General features: G+C 45.7%; 1 protein-coding gene across 1 annotated transcript; it reads left to right on the top strand.

Moving 5' to 3' along the window:
- Positions 1-1,108: 1,108 nt before the first annotated feature.
- On the top strand, positions 1,109-19,226 carry kdm4aa (lysine (K)-specific demethylase 4A, genome duplicate a). The gene is made up of 22 exons (XM_035524014.1): positions 1,109-1,215; positions 2,432-2,582; positions 2,963-3,138; positions 3,337-3,451; positions 3,716-3,909; positions 4,166-4,215; positions 4,321-4,424; positions 4,576-4,713; positions 4,988-7,458; positions 8,139-8,302; positions 8,516-9,408; positions 9,508-9,601; positions 9,711-9,892; positions 12,523-12,718; positions 13,360-13,436; positions 13,651-13,706; positions 13,945-14,053; positions 14,367-14,555; positions 16,192-16,362; positions 16,817-16,936; positions 17,393-17,485; positions 17,680-19,226. Exons 2-22 carry the CDS (start codon positions 2,445-2,447, stop codon positions 17,815-17,817), a joined length of 5,868 nt encoding a protein of 1,955 aa, XP_035379907.1. The 5' UTR covers positions 1,109-1,215; positions 2,432-2,444; the 3' UTR covers positions 17,818-19,226.
- Positions 19,227-21,087: the final 1,861 nt, after the last annotated feature.

The following is a 21,087-nucleotide window of genomic DNA, read 5'->3' as shown; positions in this document are numbered from 1 at the left end:
AAATGGTCTTTAATGCAATTTCTAAACTTTTTAATATGCTTTATTGGTCTTCTTATTATTATTATTAGCAGTAGTATTAGTAACAGTAGTAGTAGTAGTAGTAATAGTATTTGTAGTAGTATTAGTAACAGTAGTAGTAGTAGTAATAGTATTTGTAGTAGTAGAAGCAGCAGTAGTTGTAATAGTAAAATGTAAAATATGTAAAATGGTCAGTTGCTCTTGTATTCAGTCATAATTGTAAGTCGCTTTGGATAAAAGCATCAGCTAAATGTAGTATAGTACTAGTAGTATAGTACATTTACATTTATGGCATTTAATTGACGCTTTTATCCAAAGTGACTTACAATTCTGACTGAGTACAACTTGAGTAATTGAGGGTTAAGGGTTTTCCTCAGGGGCACAACAGTGGCAACTTGGCAGTGGTGGGACTTGAACCAGCAACCTTCTGATTACAAGTCAAGCACCTTAACTACAGTATAGTAGTAGTAATGTAGTATTATAGTAGTAGTAATGTAGTATTAGAGTAGTAGTAGTAGTAGTAGTATAGTAGTAGTAATGTAGTAGTATAGTAGTAGTAATATAGTAGTAGTGGTAATATAGTACTTGTAGTAATATAGTAGTTTAGTATTAATAGAAATATAGTGTAGTAGTATAGTGGTAGTAGTTTAGTAGTAGTATAGTAGTAGCAGTTTGGTGGTTGTAGTAGTTTAGTAGTAAGTAGTAGTAGTTTAGTTGTAGTAATATAGTATAGTAATACAGTAGTATAGTAGTAGCAGTTTAGTAGAGGTATTAGTTTAGTAGTAATAATAATATAGTTTAGTAGTAGTCATATAGTATAGTAGTTTAGTCGTAGCAGTTTATTAGTAGTAGTAGTGGTAGTGGTACGACAACGTGAACAACGTGAATAATCGTGAAGCGTAGCGAGTGGAAGTAAGGAGCACACGTTTCCAGGCCTGTAGAAGAGCCTCGCAGCACATAACGCACTAACACGGGACTGCTGAAACAGGATATGATGTGCAGCAGGTTCACGCTCCTCACTGTCAGCGCGTGGGGAACGCCTTCTTCCAGCGCTGTAAACAATTCCGCAGTGCGCATGCGCGTTGGCGTGTCAGAGGAATGGAGGCCAGTCTTTTCTGTCGGTTGTGAATCCTCAACAACTGTCACATTTCTGTGGGAATTTGGACGAGCGCGACTGCGGCTAGTTGCTGAACACACGTAAGACCATTTTGGTTATTCCCTTTCGACAGAGTTTGCGGTTTGTCACCGTTGCACAAGTGTTTCTGGAATGCAGGTACTGCACTGTTGTGCTAGGTAGCTAGCTGCTCAAGCTAACTAGCCCTGCTAACGCTGACGCTGATCCAAACAGCGCCGCGCTGCCGTTGAGTGTCACAAGCGGCGCGTTTTAGAGCCACACGGAGTTTTAGTTCCCGTTTGTTTTGGTCCTTCATGTCCCGCTCTTAGTCCACGGGACCGCGCTAACCGACCGTGCTAACGCGTAGCGGGCTGTCTAACGCTACACTAGTCTGGTCCCACGACGCAAAGTTTGTAGTTTCACCTGTCCGGGTGGAGGAGCAGATCGGCCCCGCGGCGACGGGCGGAAGGTTTCCCCCGTCTGAGTGCCGCGGTGGTCGGTGTCTGTCGCCTCGGCCAGCCGCGCTGCTAGCGTGCAGCTTCGCGTGCCATTATCGTTATTAGCGCGCTAACGTCCGCGCTCCACTTCTATTAGCTAGCTGGCTAATACTTCTTGTCACTAACCTCACGGCGACTTGGCCGGGCCGTCTTAAGTTAGTTAGTTAGTTAGTTAGGTACCTGGCAGGGCATGTCTGTCAGACAAATGCCAGTCATACCAAGCGTTATGAGTCGTTTAGTTGTATGTTTTAACCGCATAAACATCGACCAGAACATACAGTGCTGTCAAGTATCACCAAAGTTAGCTTAGCTAGGTTAGCAGAACTTTAACTAGCGCGTACAAGGCAAATTTATAAAGTGCAATCACTTACAAGGCAAATTTATAAAGTGCAAAGTCGTAAATGGCCTTATCGTTGTTTTTCCACCATTTCCTCTTATATTAGTGGTTTTACATGTAAGTGTAATTTTGTTATTGTTTGTAACAAGTCCCAGTAGTTATAACTTCGTTGTACTTTGTTGGGACAATGTTCAGTCAAGAAAATTCTTCTTTTCTTCTCAAAGCAGGTGCTATTATTGTTTGCTTAACGTAAAAAATACTGATTTTGTTATGTTTTAGTTTGATACTAAGTATTACATTTACTTTCTTAATTAATGCATTAAAAAAATTGAGGCATATTTTCTGCTTGTAACAGCCTGAGGAAATGTTCTATAATAATGTGCCATTTAGGTTTGTGCTTTTCTTGTTTGTAGTCATGCCACTTAAAATCTCTCTCTACCTCCCCCATATATTTGGTGTGTGCAGTCCCAGTAGCAGAATGGCCTCAGACTCTGTAGGTCAGACTCCTGGGTCAAATATCATGATCTTTCATCCAACCAAGGAGGAGTTCAAAGACTTCAGCCGCTACGTTGCCTACATGGAGTCACAGGGGGCTCACAGAGCCGGCATGGCAAAGGTATGTGCTCGTTCAGGCTCCGGAGACAAAGCATTCATGTCTCTTATTCTTTCACCAAGCACTTCGTGAGGCCTAAATAACTCCGGTTAGAGTTCCTACACTGGAATTGAAAAGCTGTGTTCAAATAACGGACCAGAGTTTTACAGATACATTTCACAGGAGTATCTTAAACGCATGGGTTGTTATTTAAACATTAATGTAATTACTAGGTAACTGCTGTGAAATATTCTGTTAATACACTGAAACTAAATTGTAGTTACAAGAGTGAAGAATGAGCTCATTGGAACCGCCTGTATGCGAAGGATAAAAGTGCTTGGTCCTCTGTGCACTGCCCGAGCGTTGGGGAAGGTTCGTATTCATGGTCTCATTGCTTGATACAGGTCATCCCGCCTAAAGACTGGAAGGCCCGGCGTACTTACGATGACATCGATGACCTGGTCATTCCCGCTCCAATACAGCAGGTGGTGACAGGCGAGTCTGGGCTCTTTACCCAGTACAACATCCAGAAGAAACCCATGAGTGTGCGGGAATTCCGGCGGACCGCCAACACGGATAAGTGAGTGTCAGTCAGCTCCGTTCACAGACACACGATGGCTGTGCTTGACCTGTGTGCGGTTCTGACAGGTGCAGGTGCACGTAGCAGGAAGCTACATCATGGAGGAGGCGGCTGGGAAACACCTGCCATCATTTATCTTTCCACTTCCCTGTGATGTAAGCTTAAGAATACTTGTTTTCTGTAACTCTCATATTTCAGGTTTTGCAACCCCAGATATGTGGAATTTGAAGAGCTGGAGAGAAAGTACTGGAGGAATCTCACCTTTAACCCTCCATTGTATGGTGCAGACATCAATGGAACTCTCTACGATCCAGTCAGTTACTAATCATGTTTAATTTCTCAGTTATTAACACGTCTCAGTGCGTTTGTAATAACTGTCCTTGGTAACTCTTATTTCACATAACCCAAACATTTAATTATGACATTTAATGTTGACGGCTTATTACTATATAATAGCTGTATAACCCAAAGCGGGTATCTAGATTGTCTCTGTTGGAAACCAAGGTTCGAATCTCAGAGACGTGATGTGCTGGCAGTACGGCAGTATATTGAGTCGCGGGATTACCTCTTTGTGTAGGACGTGAGCGAGTGGAACATGGGGCATCTGAACACCATCCTGGATTTGGTGGAGAAAGATAGCGGGATTAAGGTTAAAGGGGTGATCACGCCATTCCTCTACTTCGGCATGTGGAAGAGCACGTTCGCATGGCACACTGAAGACATGGACCTCTACAGCGTCAACTACCTGCACTTCGGAGAACCCAAGTCCTGGTACTTTCCAAACAAACTCACGCACACCTACTAAGATGTTATGTGTGTTGAATTGCTTTAATTACCCAAACCACTGGCAGCCAAGTACAGTGATGTTTGTAAAATTTAATCCAAAGGAAATTTATAATTAAAGTATGCCTGACTTTTATGGGATGTTTTCATATATCAACTCCCCTTGCCGTGTTGCATATGGGGGATCAGTACACCAGGTTTATCAAGCCATAATACTACAAACTGACTACAACTTCCTCTGCAGGTATGTTGTGCCCCCAGAACATGGGAAGAGATTGGAACGCCTTGCTAAAGGTCGGACGAAAACCTTTTTGTTTGTTTGTTTGTTTGTATATGTTTGTTTGTTTGTTTAGTGTCTGCTTAGCAAACATCATCTGATTGTGATGTCTAACTGTTCAGGATTTTTTCCTGGAAGTGCCCAAAGTTGTGAAGCTTTCTTACGGCACAAAATGACATTGATTTCCCCGTCGATCCTGAGGAAGTACGGCATCCCTCTCGAGAAGGTCAGTATGTCCACGTGGCTGTCTTAGCTCCGTTTATTAAACCATGTTCTCTGAGAATATACTCTGTTTTCAGGAATATAGAATATTAATACACATACACACGAACAATATGTCCTTGAATGAAATGGTCTTAATCTTGCTGCCTGGTCAGGTCACACAGGAAGCAGGTGAGTTCATCGTGACCTTCCCGTTTGCGTACCATGCTGGCTTCAACCACGGCTTCAACTGCGCCGAGTCCACAAACTTCGCTACACAGCGCTGGATTGACTACGGCAAGCAGGCCGCATTAGTAAGGGCATTCAGATGACGTCAACTCCGGTTACCCCCACCCACCCAACGGTTCAGAGGCGTGGGGGGGGGGAGGATACACAACTTGAGTACTTGAGGGTTAAGGGTTTTGCTCAGGGGCCCAACAGTGGGAACTTGGCAGTGATGGGGCTCGAACTGGCAACCTTCCTGACTACCATTCCAAATGCCCCCCCCCCCCCCCCCACCAACAACCAACAACAACAAAAAACTACACCTATGTTTAGAACGGTTTCTGAAGTTTTGTGTTCCCACAGTGTTCCTGCCGTAAGGACATGGTGAAGATCTCCATGGATGTTTTTGTGCGCAAGTTCCAGCCGGAACGCTACAAGCTGTGGAAGGCAGGGAAGGACAACGCCCCCATCGACCACTCCAAAGTCACTCTGGAGGTGGCCGAGCTCCTAACGGATGAGAAGGTGCAGGCAGAGGAGAGAGGAGAGCTCAGTAACTGGACCGAAACCATCAGTCAGGCAGAGGAGGGATCAGAAAGACCGGCAGAACAGGGGGGTGGAGAGAGAGCGGCTGAACGGGAGGGTGGAGAGAGAGCAGTGACAGAGACAGAAAAGACAGATAATGAGACAGGAGAGACACAGATGATCACAGCAAATGCAGATAGAGGAGAGACACCAACAGAGAAGACAGAGAGTGGAGAGAGAGAGACAGAAAACACAGAGTGTGAAGACAGAGAGACAGAAAACACAAGTGAGAGCTCGGAAGGACGGACTGAGAAAGAAGACAAAGGAAGCAGAGAGGTGGAGGAAGACAGTGGAAGAGCAGAGAAGGACACAGCAGACAAGGACACGACAGACAAGGACACGACAGACAAGGACACGACAGACAAGGACACGACAGACAAGGACACAGCAGAGAAGGACACGACAGACAAGGACACGACAGACAAGGACACGGCAGACAAGGACACGGCAGACAAGGACACGGCAGACAAGGACACGGCAGACAAGGACACGGCAGACAAGGACACGACAGACAAGGACACGACAGACAAGGACACGACAGACAAGGACACGACAGACAAGGACACGACAGACAAGGACACGACAGACAAGGACACGACAGACAAGGACACGGCAGAGAAGGACACGGCAGACAAGGACACGGCAGACAAGGACACGGCAGAGATGGACACGGCAGACAAGGACACGGCAGAGATGGACACGGCAGACAAGGACACGACGGACACGGCAGACAAGGACACGGCGGACAAGGACACGACGGACACGGCAGACAAGGACACGGCAGACAAGGACACGGCAGACAAGGACACGGCAGAGATGGACACGGCAGACAAGGACACGGCAGACAAGGCCACGACAGACAAGGCCACAGCAGAGATGGACACGACAGAGATGGACACGACAGAGATGGACACGACAGAGATGGACACGACAGAGAAGGACACGACAGAGAAGGACACGACAGAGAAGGACACGACAGAGAAGGCCACGGCAGACAAGGCCACGGCAGACAAGGCCACGGCAGACAAGGCCACGGCAGACAAGGCCACGGCAGAGAAGGCCACGGCAGAGAAGGCCACGGCAGAGAAGGCCACGGCAGAGAAGGCCACGGCAGAGAAGGCCACGGCAGAGATGGCCACGGCAGACAAGGCCACGGCAGAGAAGGCCACGGCAGAGAAGGCCACGACAGACAAGGCCACGGCAGACAAGGCCACGGCAGAGAAGGCCACGGCAGAGAAGGCCACGGCAGAGATGGCCACGGCAGAGAAGGCCACGGCAGAGATGGCCACGACAGAGAAGGCCACGACAGAGAAGGCCACGACAGAGAAGGACACGACAGAGAAGGACACGACAGAGAAGGACACGACAGAGAAGGCCACGGCAGACAAGGCCACGACAGAGAAGGCCACGGCAGAGAAGGCCACGGCAGAGAAGGCCACGGCAGAGAAGGCCACGGCAGAGATGGCCACGACAGAGAAGGCCACGACAGACAAGGACACGACAGAGATGGAGCCTTGCAAAAAGACACACAGTGAGACACACGGGGAAGAGATGAACTCTGAAACAACACACACACAGAGGAGAGAAGGAGAGCCAGAGCAGACTGACATGGACAGCAGGGAGATAAAGACAGAAAAAGAAGAGATAGATAGAGGACAGTTGGAGAGAGAAAATGGAGAGAAACCGAGAGAAAAGATTGAAACGCTAATAACTGAGACTGCAAGAGTGGAGAATGAGACCAAAGAGCAAGAGATGGAAAGAGCAGAGTGGAAGACACAAGGGGAGACAGGCGGAGAGATTGGGATGGACAGAGGAGAAACTGGAGATGAAAAAGAGAGAGGTGCAGGAGAAATGGAAGAGGACGGCTCTGAGAACGGAGAGACGGAGAAAGTAGAGGCAGCTAGAGGTGAGACAGAGAGAGAGATGGCAGAAACCCCGAGAGGAGAGACAGACCTCGAAACGGGGATGCTGGGGAGAGAAAGAAACGAGAGTGGAGGAGAAGGAGCAGTAGCGGAGGCCGAGGAGGAAAGAGGGGGGCGGAGAGAGGCGTTGGAGGCAGGAGACATGCAGGGTGGAGGGGTGGACACGGAAGAGGGCGAGAAAGAGGGAGGAGGGGCCGGCATCGAAGACGGAGAGATGGAGAGAGGAGAGGTGACCGCCGAGGCCGTGGATGCGAGAGAGTGTGAGGAGGAGGAGGAGGATACGCACTCCGCTGAGGAAGAAAGAAGCGGCTCACCACTGCAGGACGAGAGGTTTGATCCAGACTGAAACACACACACTCACGCTTCGTCTAAGTCTTCCTATCTCTCGCTAACAACTGTCCTGTGCTAAGTGCACTCAAATGTTGTTTTAAGTGCTTTGTTTTTTTTGGTTTTTTTTTAAGCGCGAACTGTTGTCATCTCCGCGTTACCACTCCTCAAGTGTTTCTAATCTGTTCTGAGTGGTCTTAAATGTTCTAATCTGTTCTGAGTGGTCTTAAATGTTCTAATCTGTTCTGAGTGGTCTTAAATGTTTCTAATCTGTTCTGAGTGGGATTAAGTGTTTCTAATCTGTTCTGAGTGGTCTTAAATGTTTCTAATCTGTTCTGAGTGGGATTAAGTGTTTCTAATCTGTTCTGAGTGGGATTAAGTGTTTCTAATCTGTTCTGAGTGGTCTTAAATGTTCTAATCTGTTCTGAGTGGGATTAAATGTTGAAATCTGTTCTGAGTGGTCTTAAATGTTCTAATCTGTTCTGAGTGGTCTTAAATGTTTCTAATCTGTTCTGAGTGGGATTAAGTGTTTCTAATCTGTTCTGAGTGGTCTTAAATGTTTCTAATCTGTTCTGAGTGGGATTAAGTGTTTCTAATCTGTTCTGAGTGGGATTAAGTGTTTCTAATCTGTTCTGAGTGGGATTAAGTGTTTCTAATCTGGGTCTATTTTATGTGTGTGCCAGCAGCGAGTGTAAGCAGCAGGTGGCAGTTAAGCGACCAAGGGACACCAGTGCTGGTTCTGGTGCTGGTTTTGCAGAAGCTGAGGAGCAGGTCCAGCAGAAGAGAGCTCGGTTCAGCCAGCCTGACCCTAGAGAAGTGGAGGGGTGTGTGGGTCCAGCAGACCCAGGTAATAGTGTTCACCTCACAGTGCAGCAGAGTGGTGCCTGATTAGAGAAGCAGTCTGATTTTCCTTCTTCGACATGTGTGTGATTTGACACTTGTGTGATCTGCATCTAAACCTACTGATGTCGTCACTTTCTGATTATTAACTGAACTGATTTTTAACATTGAATTGATGATTGAGGCATCAACATTCAGTAACAGGAGCCTGTTTCTGCAGATGGGCAGGAGGGTGAGGACAGCATGGAAACAGACAGAACTCCAGACCATCCAAAGACTCCTTCCTGTTTGTCAGACAAGCCCCCAGTCTCCAGCCCTGCCCCCATCATAGACACTCCGCCCTCACAGAGCCGTGACCTCACTCCTTCTGCAACCAGTGATGTCATGCAGCCTGGTGACATCACAGATAAGACAAGCACATCTGCGTCTACGTTCAGTGATGTCACTGCTTCTTCCCAGCCTGCTAGTGTCACCACTCGGAGGAGTGACATAACTTCTCAGTCAAATTATATTACCTCTCAGTTGAGTGAGATCACCTCTCAACTGCCGGATGTCATTACTCAGCCGAGTCAGAATAACATCACCTCTCTGTCGAGTGACATCGTCTCTCGGCCAGTTGACATCACATCTCAGTCACACAAATTCACTCCGTGCCATGACCTCAAAACTAAACCCAGTAGTGTCACTAATCTTCCTGGTGACATCACTCCTCCGTGGTGCGCCCTCACCAACAAACCTAGTAAAATCACTGCTAAACTTCATTCTAATGACATTACCACCAAGCCCAATGCAAATGACTTCAGCATTCGAGCTAAGCCTACCCATAGCACTCGGCACCATGGTGACATCACACCCAAGCCCTGCAAAACCAGCCCTAAGTTTGAGCTTAAATCCAGGGAGAGTATTGGCACTCGCGCTCCACCAGAGGCCATCGGCGAGCACAGAGCCAACTCCAGTGTGAACCCAGCCCAGCGTCTCTTCCAGAGAACTTTGAGTCCGGCCGAGGTTCTGCACGTCCACAGCTATGCCAAAGGAGACTACAGTGACCCAGAACCGCACAGCAGGGGGGCAAGAGACAGTGACTCAGACACAGAGACGCATAGCGACTCCCAGGTATCCTGCTTTCTTCTCTCACGTCTCCTATCAGTGGACACCCACCGGTCATGGGTGTGTGTGACAGTACATTGTAACGAGTGTGCTTTTGTTGCCCAGCAGGGGGCAGAAGAGGGCTGTGAAGATGCCCTGAACAGCCTGGTGAAGCTGCCCAGACACCATCCTCTGATGAAGGATGGCATCAGTGATGAGGGTGAGCAGATTTCTGAGGTCGGTCTGATATATTTATATGAACCTCTTTAATCTAAATGTAAAGGAGGTGTGTGTGTGTGTGTGTGTGTGTGTGTGTGTGTTTGGTACAGAACTCCAAGACCAGGCTCTGATTGACGAGGAAGGGTTAGAGGGTGAATCCTGGGCAAAACGTCTGGCCCTGCTGTGGCAGAACAGGCCGTATAATGAAGAAAGAGAGAGGGAGTACAACAGAGAGATGGGTCTCCAGTCACCCTACTGCGCCGTCTGCATGCTGTTCCAGGCCCACCAGCGGGTACGCAGCCCTGCCTCACTGTGTGTGTGTAAACACCACAGACTGTTGTGATCGGTTGTTAACTGATAACACCTCTGCCGTTCTGAGTGTGAATGGGCTGTTGTGATCTGGTGAGGAGCCAGTAGTTTGTTAGCCGGCACATTTCCATTATAAAAGACACACACACACATGCTATGGCCAAGCTGAACTCCACCCGAACTCCACCTCCCTTATCCTCTCACCACACTGCTAAAACCACCCCCACACAATCCTCACACAATCCTCACACTGCCCTTCCCCCACCCAACCAACAAAATCACCTGCACAGTCCCGAGTGTAAACGTTACTGACACTTTTATTTATTGCCTAAAGCTACATTACAGGGTTGGACCAGACTAGTGTTGCACATGCAGATTTCCTTCAAAAGAAGGTCGAGCTTGCTGTGCTGGTTGCCTAGGTGACGTTAGTGGGGAAAGACTGAACAAGCAAAGAAACATGGAACTGAAGAGAGCCAGCAAGTTAAAAGAAAGAGACTTGATTCAAACTGGGACCAGACATTAGCATTTTGGATTTGAATGTACCCTTGTAATTCTGAAGGGCTGATGTTAGCTGTCTAATCTTAGCCATTTGCTACTGGTGTCATTTTTTGCTTCAGAGTTCTTATTTTGTTGTTTGACACTCCAGGCTCATCATTATTATCAGGTAATTTCCTGTTCGGTCTGTCATGGTGTAAATGATGCTATACATAATAAGCATTTTTTGTTACAAACAGTAGCTACATTTTCTTTTCATTGTCAAGTTTATGTTTTGAGCCTAAATTATTTTTTTTAAATCTGGAGAATGAATTGTAAATGACTTACTAAGCTCACTGAAGTAATCTAAATGATGTTTCTTGAGGTCGAACTGGGTTACCAGCTCACGTAAGGTTACGCTAGCTCTTTGACAGAAGTGCTGATATCTTATAGCAGTTTAGTGGTTAAGGTGCTTGACTTGTAATCAGAAGGTTGCTGGTTCAAGCCCCACCACTGCCAAGTTGCCACTGTTGGGCCCCTGATCAAGACCCTTAACCCTCAATTACTCAAGTTGTACTCAGTCATAATTGTAAGTTGCTTTGGGTTAAAGCGTCAGGTAAATGTAATGTATTGTTTTAACATATTTTTCTACAGATCAATACCTTCTCCTTGCCAGTTCCCCCCAAATTTGGGGGCCTGAGGCAGAATGGTGCTGTCATGTTGGTGTTGAAAACGAATAAAAAGGACCTGCAAAGCAGGAAATGTCACCATGCATTACACTACCGCAGAAGTTAGCAGAGAATGTTCCTTGTGCGTTACACTGCCGTCGCTACAGGTAGCTAACTTGCCATGTGGCAAGCAATCGGGCTAGCAAGATTAGCAAAAATATCTTGACGCTAAACCAAAGGGGGGTACTCGGTGCCTACTAAGCACAGGTCTCCATGGTGATCTGGGCATCTACCTGTATCACTATAGACTATAGAAGTACATCTCACTTTCTGGCTGATGTTAGCTGACATATTTCTGATGTAGGTGGCTGTGTCAACTTGGTGAGCCCTATGTGAATATCACCGCGTTTGCAGTCTGGTTGTGGAGTAGGTCTGGCTGATAACTGCTGACGCCTGTGGAGTTACGATAAGAAAAGAGAAGTCATGGGAAGTCGTGTGTAGTGCAAAACATTGCCCTTACAAGTGTTGCAAACCTTTTTCTATTATCTTACAAACAGGGTGTCAGACAATTTTCAGACCAGTATCCTGTGCAAAGATCATTTAAACAGTGTAGAGTTGTTTGTTGTTTTGCAGTCATGCTCATTCTAGTTGCTTTAAGCTTGAAGTTGCATCAGACCCAGATGTTCCCGGGAAACAAGGCAAAGCACAGTGTAACTGTGTAGTATGTTCTCTGTCAGATACTTCAAAGATGTCTGCATGTTAAGATTTTTTTCCATTGTATACAGTGTTTCAGGAGGTGCCTTCACTCCTGTAGTTTTGATTAGAGATCAGATCTGTGCTTCAGCTGGACGTGTACGTGCAACAAACAGAAAACCGTGAGAAACAGGTCAAGTTGGATGCCAGTTTTCTTTAATTAATCTTAAATATTATCCCAATTTTTATAAATCTTCCATACAACTATTCCTTCTTTATTTGCAGACAGATCGTCTGAATTGTAAGTTTGACATTTTCACATTTTGCGCCAAATGCCTGAATTCAGTGAAGAAGAAGGAGCACAGCTATGCTGTGTTTACGTACAACAACAAATCAACCTGCCAATATTGCGACGTTTGTCATCTGGTTCTTTTTATCCAGAGGACCATCTTCCGTAGAGACAAGTTGCTGCACCATCTTCTGTTATGACATAAAGCACAGTCCTCATTCAACTTCCCCTTGATCACATCCTGTTTTAATCTGATCTCCTACCGCCTTGCTTTGTCAAGAGGTTTTCAGTATAACTTCATCAAATTATTAGGCAATGGTTTTTTTGTTTGTTTGTTTTTTAACCAATCTATAATAATTCCTTGAGTGTGGCATTATACTGAGGGACTTTAAGAATTTAAGAATGCTTGCATGTCTTTGTCGGAGGCCCAAGTCATATCTTTCCTAAAATCTTGTTAAAGTCTAATCCATGCGTTTGCCCTTTGTCCAGTCTGAAGGTGGCGACAGGGAGCCAGCTCCCATCCAGGCAGGGGGGCAAGTAAGGACAAAGCCACTGATCCCAGAGGTGTGTTTCACCACCACGACAGAGGACAGCGCCGAGCTGCACCTGTCCACACCCCACCTGGAGCAGGATGGAACCAGCGTGCTCATCAGCTGTGCCCAGTGCTGTGTGCGGGTACACACCAGTGAGTAACCACCCGGCGCGCTGACTGACGCGTACGGCCTCTGGGTCAGTAAGTGACACTGTCTCCCGCTCGCTCACTCACTCAGACTGCCTCTGGTATGAGTATTTCAAAGTACAAATACTAGTATTTAAGAGTATTTAAAAATGAGTATGAGTATTTAAAAGAATGAGTAATTAAAAGTATGAGTTTGAGTATTTACAAGTCTTACAAGTGTCATTGTCAGATTTGGGGAAGTTATGAAATTCAGAAAATGTTTTTTGAATGCTGTACTTGATATTTACTTGAAATGTCTATTACTACATGAAAGCTACTGTATTTATTAGTAGCTTTCATGTAGTAGTAGGGCTTCATTTAAACTCAAACTAACACTAACTGATGGCCTTGCATTATACTGACAAGCTTGTTTTTCTTCCTGATGGTGTCGGGCTTCACAAACAATATCATTCACTCAAATTACTTTTTTATCATTGTCAGAAGCTGCAGGTAGAAACATCGTGTCATTCCAACACCGCACTCCCAACACTGCACTTCCAACACCGCAAGATGAGAATACACACAAATGAACATTGCAGTTTTTCAGCTGTGTGTGTGTGTGTGTGTGTGTGTGTGTGTGTGTGTGTGTGTGTGTGTGTGCTTGTTAGGCTGCTATGGTGTGGCACCTGAGAGAGTCACCAAAGACTGGAGATGTGCCCGCTGTGTGGCCAACGCCTTGACCGAGGTCAGTGTTCACTGGCCAGACTTCAGAAGATCACGTTACGGTGTCTGGTACTCTGGTGCCAGGAACCATTTATACCAGAGTTCTTCTACATATCTCACACATGATCTTAGGAGAAGTCCATCACTCCGCTAAAATGATGGAGGCATTAGCAAGCAAACGTTGTGGTGCTTACGGATCAGGTATCTGATCTTACTGTCTTTCTTTTGTTTTACAGAGCTGTTGTCTGTGCTCGTTAAGGGGTGGTGCCTTACACAGAGCCAACAATGACAAGTGAGTGCTGGGTCCAACAGTGGGCAACAGTGAGCAGTGTAGCTCCTTATCCAACCACCAGCTTAGGACTCAAAACACTCACTTCAGCATTTTAGACTTTTGTTGTTTTTCTTTGGTTCTGCGAGCCATATTTACAGAAGTGTGTGTGTGTGTGTGTGTGTGTGTGTGTGTGTGTGTGTGTGTGTGTGTGTGTGTGTGTGTGTGTGTGTGTGTGTGTGTGTGTGTGTGTGTGTTCCAGGTGGGTGCATGTCCTGTGTGCAGTAGCCATATTGGAGGCGCGCTTTGTGAATGTCACGGAGAGATCTCCTATAGACCTGAGTGGCATTCCCCTACAGAGATTCAGACTGGTAAAAATAATATAAGCAATACATTTTAAAAAAGAAAGGCAAGGGGCATTTCAAAGTAGCGACGCCCTTTTCTCTGGCTGTTGTAGTCTGAGGAGCAAGAATGCTTCCCTCTGTCATTTCATTTCTGGTTGTGAAACGATGACACTTGTCTTCTTGGTATCAGAAGTCTTGTTCAGCATAGTGTCTCTGCTTTCCTGTTCTTTTCTCTGCTTGGTTGTACACCTCCTGTTTACTGGAGAGACACACACACACAAACACAAACCCCCACGCTCAGATGGGTGTGTAACGGACTACTGTTGTGTGCTGTGGGCAGAAATGTTACTACTGTAAGAGAAGGATGAAGAGGACATGGGGCTGCTGTGTGCAGTGCTCCCACGGCCGCTGTCCCACCTCCTACCACCCTACCTGCGCACAGGTTGCCGGCGTGCTCATGCACCCGGACGACTGGCCCTTCGTCGTCTACGTCACCTGCTGTCGTCACAAAGGGCCCAGCCAGTCGGAGGTACACACACACACACGCAAGGCCTCTTCTCCGGCCTTCTGGTTTTACAGAAGCTGACCTCTCAGCCACAAGCACAATGGTAGCTGCAGTAGTTAAGGTGAAATAAAGGGCATGTTTTGTCAGCTGTCTTGCCCTGTTATTAGCAGGTCAATATTTCAGGGAGGTTAGAGGGAGGCTGTGTGTGAGTGTGAGTGTGAGTGTGTGTGTGTGTGAGAAATACATAGGAATATAAATGAATATATTGGTATTATATAGTATATTTTTGTTTCAAAATGCAGTCTATTACTACTCCTGGATCTAAAAAAAAAAATATATATATATATATATATATATATATAAATATAAATAAAACTTTTTTTTTTACAGCATCTATATTCAGATACTTCAGTCCAGTTGCTGTGGGAGCTGTTAAAAATAAACCAGTCCATATCCTTGACCCCAGTGCTGTGCGTGAGATGGGGTCAGAGGCGCTTTGTTCTGAGACAGGCTGTACCTAGGGCTCGGCTGCCTGTGTTTGTTTTGGTATCAGACGCAAGTGCCGTGCAGTCTCACTGTCTCAGATGTGATTGTACCCGTAGCTTTTCTCATTTATTGACTACTGGCTTTCTGTGTAGAAAGGACCTTTTATTTGGGACACAGGCTCATAGATATTTGATAGCTGATATCTTTTAGCTGCTATCTTTAGAACAGTTACATATTGTGCAGTAATAAATAAATATCAATAAATAAATAAAATAAATATCGCCATGACTGAAATAAAATCCTTATAATGAAATACTGTTGATGCAGTGCTACCATTTTTAAAGACCCTTATGAAGTGTAATGACCCCTCATTGACCTCTGCTAGCCTCTGGAGTGAAGACAGGACTGGCGGAATGGAGAACAGGAGAGGTCTGGTTGCTCTCTGGTGTACCTAACAAGCAGGACATATGTCCAGGTGGTGACCTGGCATGCTGTACCTGCAAGCCTGGGACATTTGTCCTGTTCACATCAAACGGGTTTGTTTGGTCTGCCAGCTCTCCAACGTTGGCATTTGTTGATGTTCAGTTTCATGTTCAGTAGACTCACTTTACTGTATAACCCAACACTTCATCCATATAGCTGGTGCTTGCTCAGGGTAACATGATATGGGCATAGTGTAAGCCTCAGATGAAATGTGACCTCTCTCTCTCTCAGTCCATAAGCTTTACTGGCATGATGTGTTCAGTTACAGTTTTTCCAAAGCAGTATTACAGTAAAACAACATGAATGAACCTTTGCAGTTACATTTACCTGACACATTTATCCAAAGCAACTTACAGTTGTGACTGAGTATAACTTGAGTAATTGAGCGTTAAGAGTCTTGCTCAGGGGCACAACAGTGGCAGCTTGGCGGTGGTGGAACTTGAACTGGCAACCTTCCAATTACAAGTCAAGTATAATAATAATAATAAGTATAATAATTAATAATATTCTCTCGTTGTGACTGTCTTTTTGTCCCTCTCTCTTTCTCTCTCTCTCTCTGTCTCTCTCACTTCCTCTCTCACTCTGTTGCTATCTCTCTCTCTCTCTCACTTCCTCTCTCACTCTGTTGCTATCTCTCTCTCTCTCTCTCTCTCTCTCTCTCTCTCTCTCTCTCTCTCTCTCTCTCGCGCAGAGGAATAAGGAGTCCATGCGGGACTTGAGCGTGGGCCAGAAAGTGATCTGCAAGCACAAAAACGGCCGCTACTATCAGTGTGATGTGGTCCAGCTGTCCAAGGAGACGTTTTACGAGGTCAACTTTGACGATGGCTCCTTCAGTGACAATCTCTTCCCTGAGGACATTGTGGTAAGAGAGACTGAGAGGAGCCTACACCCCCCCCCCTCCCCCACGCACACACACACTTCTGTCTGTTCCTGGTAGGATTTCTAGCATTCCACTTAACCCACGCAGTTAAAAAAACACTTTTAATGGTGTTAAAGTTACACTGTCATTGGGGTGTGAATTATATAGAATGCAAGACCACACCCACATATCACAGTTGGCATGGGGTGAACCTAATCGGGTTGGGGGGGGGGGGGGATTGCAATGGGTTAACGCTGCAGTTCACAAGGTCCATGGCTTGTAAGCAGGTGTATAAACAGGTAATCCTGCAGGAGTATAAACAGGTAATACTGCAAGAGTATAAACAATGCATCATTTTGCACTGGCAAACACTCGCCCTGGGTGGGGGATCTGTTGGGGGTGGGAGGTGTTTAGACAATAGTTGGTGTTTTTGTTAAAAGCTGTGTGGTGTTTGCAGGGTCGTGACTGCAGCCAGCTGGGTCCTCCACCCCCCGGGGACGTAGTGCAGGTGCGGTGGACCGACGGCCTCATCTACGGAGCAAAGTTTGTGGCGTCTCACGTCATCCAAATGTATCAGGTAATCCGCGGGATGGGTCAGTGTGGACCTACCACAGCAGAACAGAGTCTGACATGTCTGCAGAACAATCAGAATCACACACACACACACACACACAAAGTTGAACTTTTTAAACGTTTAACTTTTCAGTTTAACTCATTACAGTTCAGACTGAGACAACACAGGAAGCAGATCGATTTGTTCTGCAGTCAGTTATGTCTGAGACTCTGTTGTGTTGTACAGTCTTTTGCATGCTTACTTTCAGGTGCCTGAGACCTTTGACCTCTGTGTGCGTGGCCATGTACAGGATGTGTTAGAGGATGTGCAGTTATTTACAGTAACCGTGTGGGTGTGTTTCAGTGCAGTGTGCTCTTCTCCTCTGTGTGTAAATTCTGCAACCCCATAGACTTGATAATAAAATTTGTCTTACACCCCAGCAAAGTGCCGTGTCAGTGTGCTGGGTTTGTACCTGTCCAGGTGGAGTTTGAGGATGGCTCGCAGCTGACCGCCAAGCGAGACGACGTCTACACGCTGGACGAGGAACTGCCTAAGCGGGTGAAGTCCAGACTGGTGAGCCGCAGACACCTCTTCTCACTCCAGGCTGACATTTTCGGTCGTGTGTGCAGTTTTTTGGTCGTGTGTGGAGTTTTCGGTCACGTGTGGTGTGTGGTTTTTTTTGTTTGTTTGTTTGTTTTGTTTTTGTTTTTGTTTTTGTTTTTGTTTTTTGTTTTTTGTTTTTTTTTTTGTCTCGTGTTTGCTCCCAGTCCAAGGCGTCCGACATGCGTTTCGATGGGATGTTCGGGGAGAAGAAGGAACAGCTCAGCAAGAGACAACGTGTGATCAACCCCAAGTACAGAGGAGACTACATCGAGCCTGTCATCTACAGAGCCATCATGGAGTAGCTACACATACACACACGCATGTCCCATGACATTTCCCCCACGACATGAAGAAATGGGAGGTGTAAGAACAGATGTTTTCTGTTTCTCTGTGTGAACTTCTACGAGATCTGTTTTTATTCTGTATTTTTTTAAACACGCTTTTAACTGGTCTAATAGTGTTGCCGTCTCCCCGAGGCCTGAGCAGTTGGCTGTGGTCTTTCTGGAGGTGTCTCTTCTCAGATACGTACGTGATTTATACACTCACAGGAAAAAAGGCACTTGTGTACAGAGTTTCTGGTAAACTGTACCTGGAAAGCATTAAGCACAGGGGTTTGTATTAATTTGATAAACAATTTTCTATCTACATTTCAATACATTTTTAACGCCGCATTAATTTATTTTCCTCGTGTTCAGGGTGCTATTCCTGCCCGTGTTTTCCAGAACAGAGGAACGACTGTTGTTTTATTAACACGGATGCGTCTTTCTGACGGGATCTTCACTGTCATCGAATCCTATCCGTGCATTCCTGATTATTGTAGATTATTCGGAACATAATTAATTTAGCATTTACATTTCTGGAGGTTTGTTCTGGGTTTTTTTTTTTGGTTTGTTTTTTTAACCAGCCTATTTATTAGACAGTGCTTTATGACAGTAGCCTTTGCAATAGTGTGAATTCCTGCACCCTCTGGGATCTGGGTGGGTTGTGTCCCTTCCGTGTTGACAGAGACGTCCATGCGGAGACAGACCTGCTGTGAAATGCCACGGATTGCCTGAAGTTCTCCTGACCTCTCACACGCGTTTACTTTCTTTTTAAAAAAAAAAGCAACTTATTGCATTCGCAATCTTATCAGATCTCTTATTATGCTTTAAAATAAGCTATTTTTGCACTTCCAAGCTGAACTGTTAATGGATTTTCGCACACCCCGCCCTGCCCCACACCCCATATCCCCTGAAACAGCCTCGGTCGTGAAGGTTACGGAGTCGGTTGGATGCCTTTTGCCTGCCCGTGTGTGACGTCTAGGCTGACAGGGCCCTGTTGTTGACATCTCTGGGAGATTTACACCCCTCGCGCTCAGAGAGGAACAGACCTCTAATGCCACTTTGGAAAGAAATGACTTGTAAACGGGATTTTTTAAATTGTTATTAAAAAGCATATTTGATTGCGTTGTTTTATAATAAGTGTTTTAATGTTTATATACTGTGAGAGTTGTATGTAGTTAATTTAATGCCACTGTGGCAGCCTCCTGGCCGCCAGCTTTTCTTCCAGAAGCGTCTCCGCTTGTCTCTGCTCGTCTCTGCTCGTCTCTGCTTGTCTCTGCTCGTCTCCGTGTGTCTCACCTGCTCTTCGTGTATGCAGAGGCTCCAGCACTTCCATTCATGTCTTTTGTAAAGATCTTCAGTGTGTCAGTAAAAGATGAGATGTGAGCCTACCCTGTGCCTCTGAGTGTTTTTACAGTTACAGTGGGGTCTGGTTTTTCTGTTTCTCCCACATTGGTCAAAACAGTAATATCTACAGAATTTTACATTTGCAGCATTTTAACTGACACTTTTATGCAAAGTGACTTACAATTGTGACTGAGAACAGCTTGAGTAATTGAGGGTTAAGGGTCTTACTCAGGGGCCCAACAGTGGAAACTTGGCAGTGGTGGGACTTGAACTGGCAACTGCCCAGTGGTAGTTATCAGTAATCACAACCAGCAAACAGCTAACCAGTCTAACCAGCAAACAGCCTGGGAAACACTAACTCATCTTTTAAAACTCATCTCAGCAAAACTGTCTCCTTAACTCAAAAAGTACATACTGCAAAACTATACAACTCACTCAAATATGAAGTCAGCAGTTCAACAGTAAACATAAGCATCTCTGAATGGGCAAAACACTGCAAGTCTCAGACCTGCAGTGCACAGTCTGGGGTCTGTTCTCGAGTGCTGTGGGTGCAAAGGTCGGTGATTATGAAGGCAAGTTCTCGTGTTTCCAAGCCTTGGCGTTTTGCAGGCTGTGTCTGCCAAGGTAATGTCATGATGTCATTCCAGGTGAACTGAACTCAATCGACTAGTATGGTAAAGTGCCCCCCCCCCCCCCCAGTTTTCAGTTGTTTTTTGAATCCAAGCCTGTTTGCTCTGTTGCAGTTGAAGTCCTGAAGAAGTCAGCCTGTGGGTTACCTGATTTGAGTTTATCTTATTAATCATATACAGGTACAAGGTTCCAGTAACTGCAGTGTACACGATGTACTTCCCAGAGAAACGGGACACGTTTCACACCGAGTTCCTGTATCAGCTGTGCCATCAAAATGCCTCTTTATTTATAGGAGCTGGACGTTGTGAATGAAGAGTCACACCTCCTGTAACTTCAGAAGACCCAAAGTTCCCAATGTTGCTCCTGAGTTAGCATGTTGCTCAGGTTCAGGAATTTGTGGTGCTTGAAATAGCAGTGTGGAGGAGGAGATTTGTGTACTTACATTAACAGTGCATATTTACATGCAAATCCTGTTCCCTGGATATAGAGTTTAATGTTAATCTGCTACTGTGCTTTCTCCTGTGGAAATTCACAACAGTAGTAATTACAGTAGTATATTTCGTACCCCCTGCGCAAGAATATGTAACTTGCAATATACATGATACATGATATCCTTAACAACCAGCTGACCAGTCATGCCTAAATTTTATAAAAATGTAAATTTTTGACCAGGTCTACGCAAACATCCCAGAAACATTTAAATCTGTACTTTCTGTACATTGAGGACAATCAAATCATGTTTCCCCAACTCTGATACCAGCGTTCAAAGCCCTGATCTGTAGGACTAGGGACAGCTGTCAAATCTGTGGACCGTGAAGTACAGACTGTGCAACACACCTCAATGCTGTTTTGACAACACAGATTTGGATTTGTTTGCACAGGAAGTGGATCTGGAGGAATATGCCCTGGCTGTCCTAGGACACAGGAACATCTGCACAAAGGAGACTAAAAGCCATAGACAGAAGAAGATGTGGTATTTAGGTCCGGAGACAAATGGGTCTATGAAAAAGCGTGAGACCTCAAGGCATTTGCGGAAGCAAAATGCAAAGGAGAACACTGAGGAACACTTTCAACACCTGAGTGGCACTGAGGCACACTTTCAACACCTGAGTGGTATTGAGGAACACTTTCAACACCTTAAAGGCATTGACGAACACTTCCAACATCTCAGTGGTATTGAGAAGCAATTTCAACACCTCAGTGGCCTTGAGGACCACTTTCAACACTTTGTATCTTAGGGATGACATTATCCTGCCTGATGGCCTGAACCAGGTG

The sequence above is a fragment of the Electrophorus electricus genome, chromosome 3 (genome assembly GCF_013358815.1).
Source record: "Electrophorus electricus isolate fEleEle1 chromosome 3, fEleEle1.pri, whole genome shotgun sequence".
Classification (NCBI taxonomy): Eukaryota; Metazoa; Chordata; class Actinopteri; order Gymnotiformes; family Gymnotidae; genus Electrophorus; species Electrophorus electricus.
The sequence above is the reverse complement of the archived record's forward strand: the minus strand, read 5'-3'. Positions and strand labels throughout refer to the sequence as shown.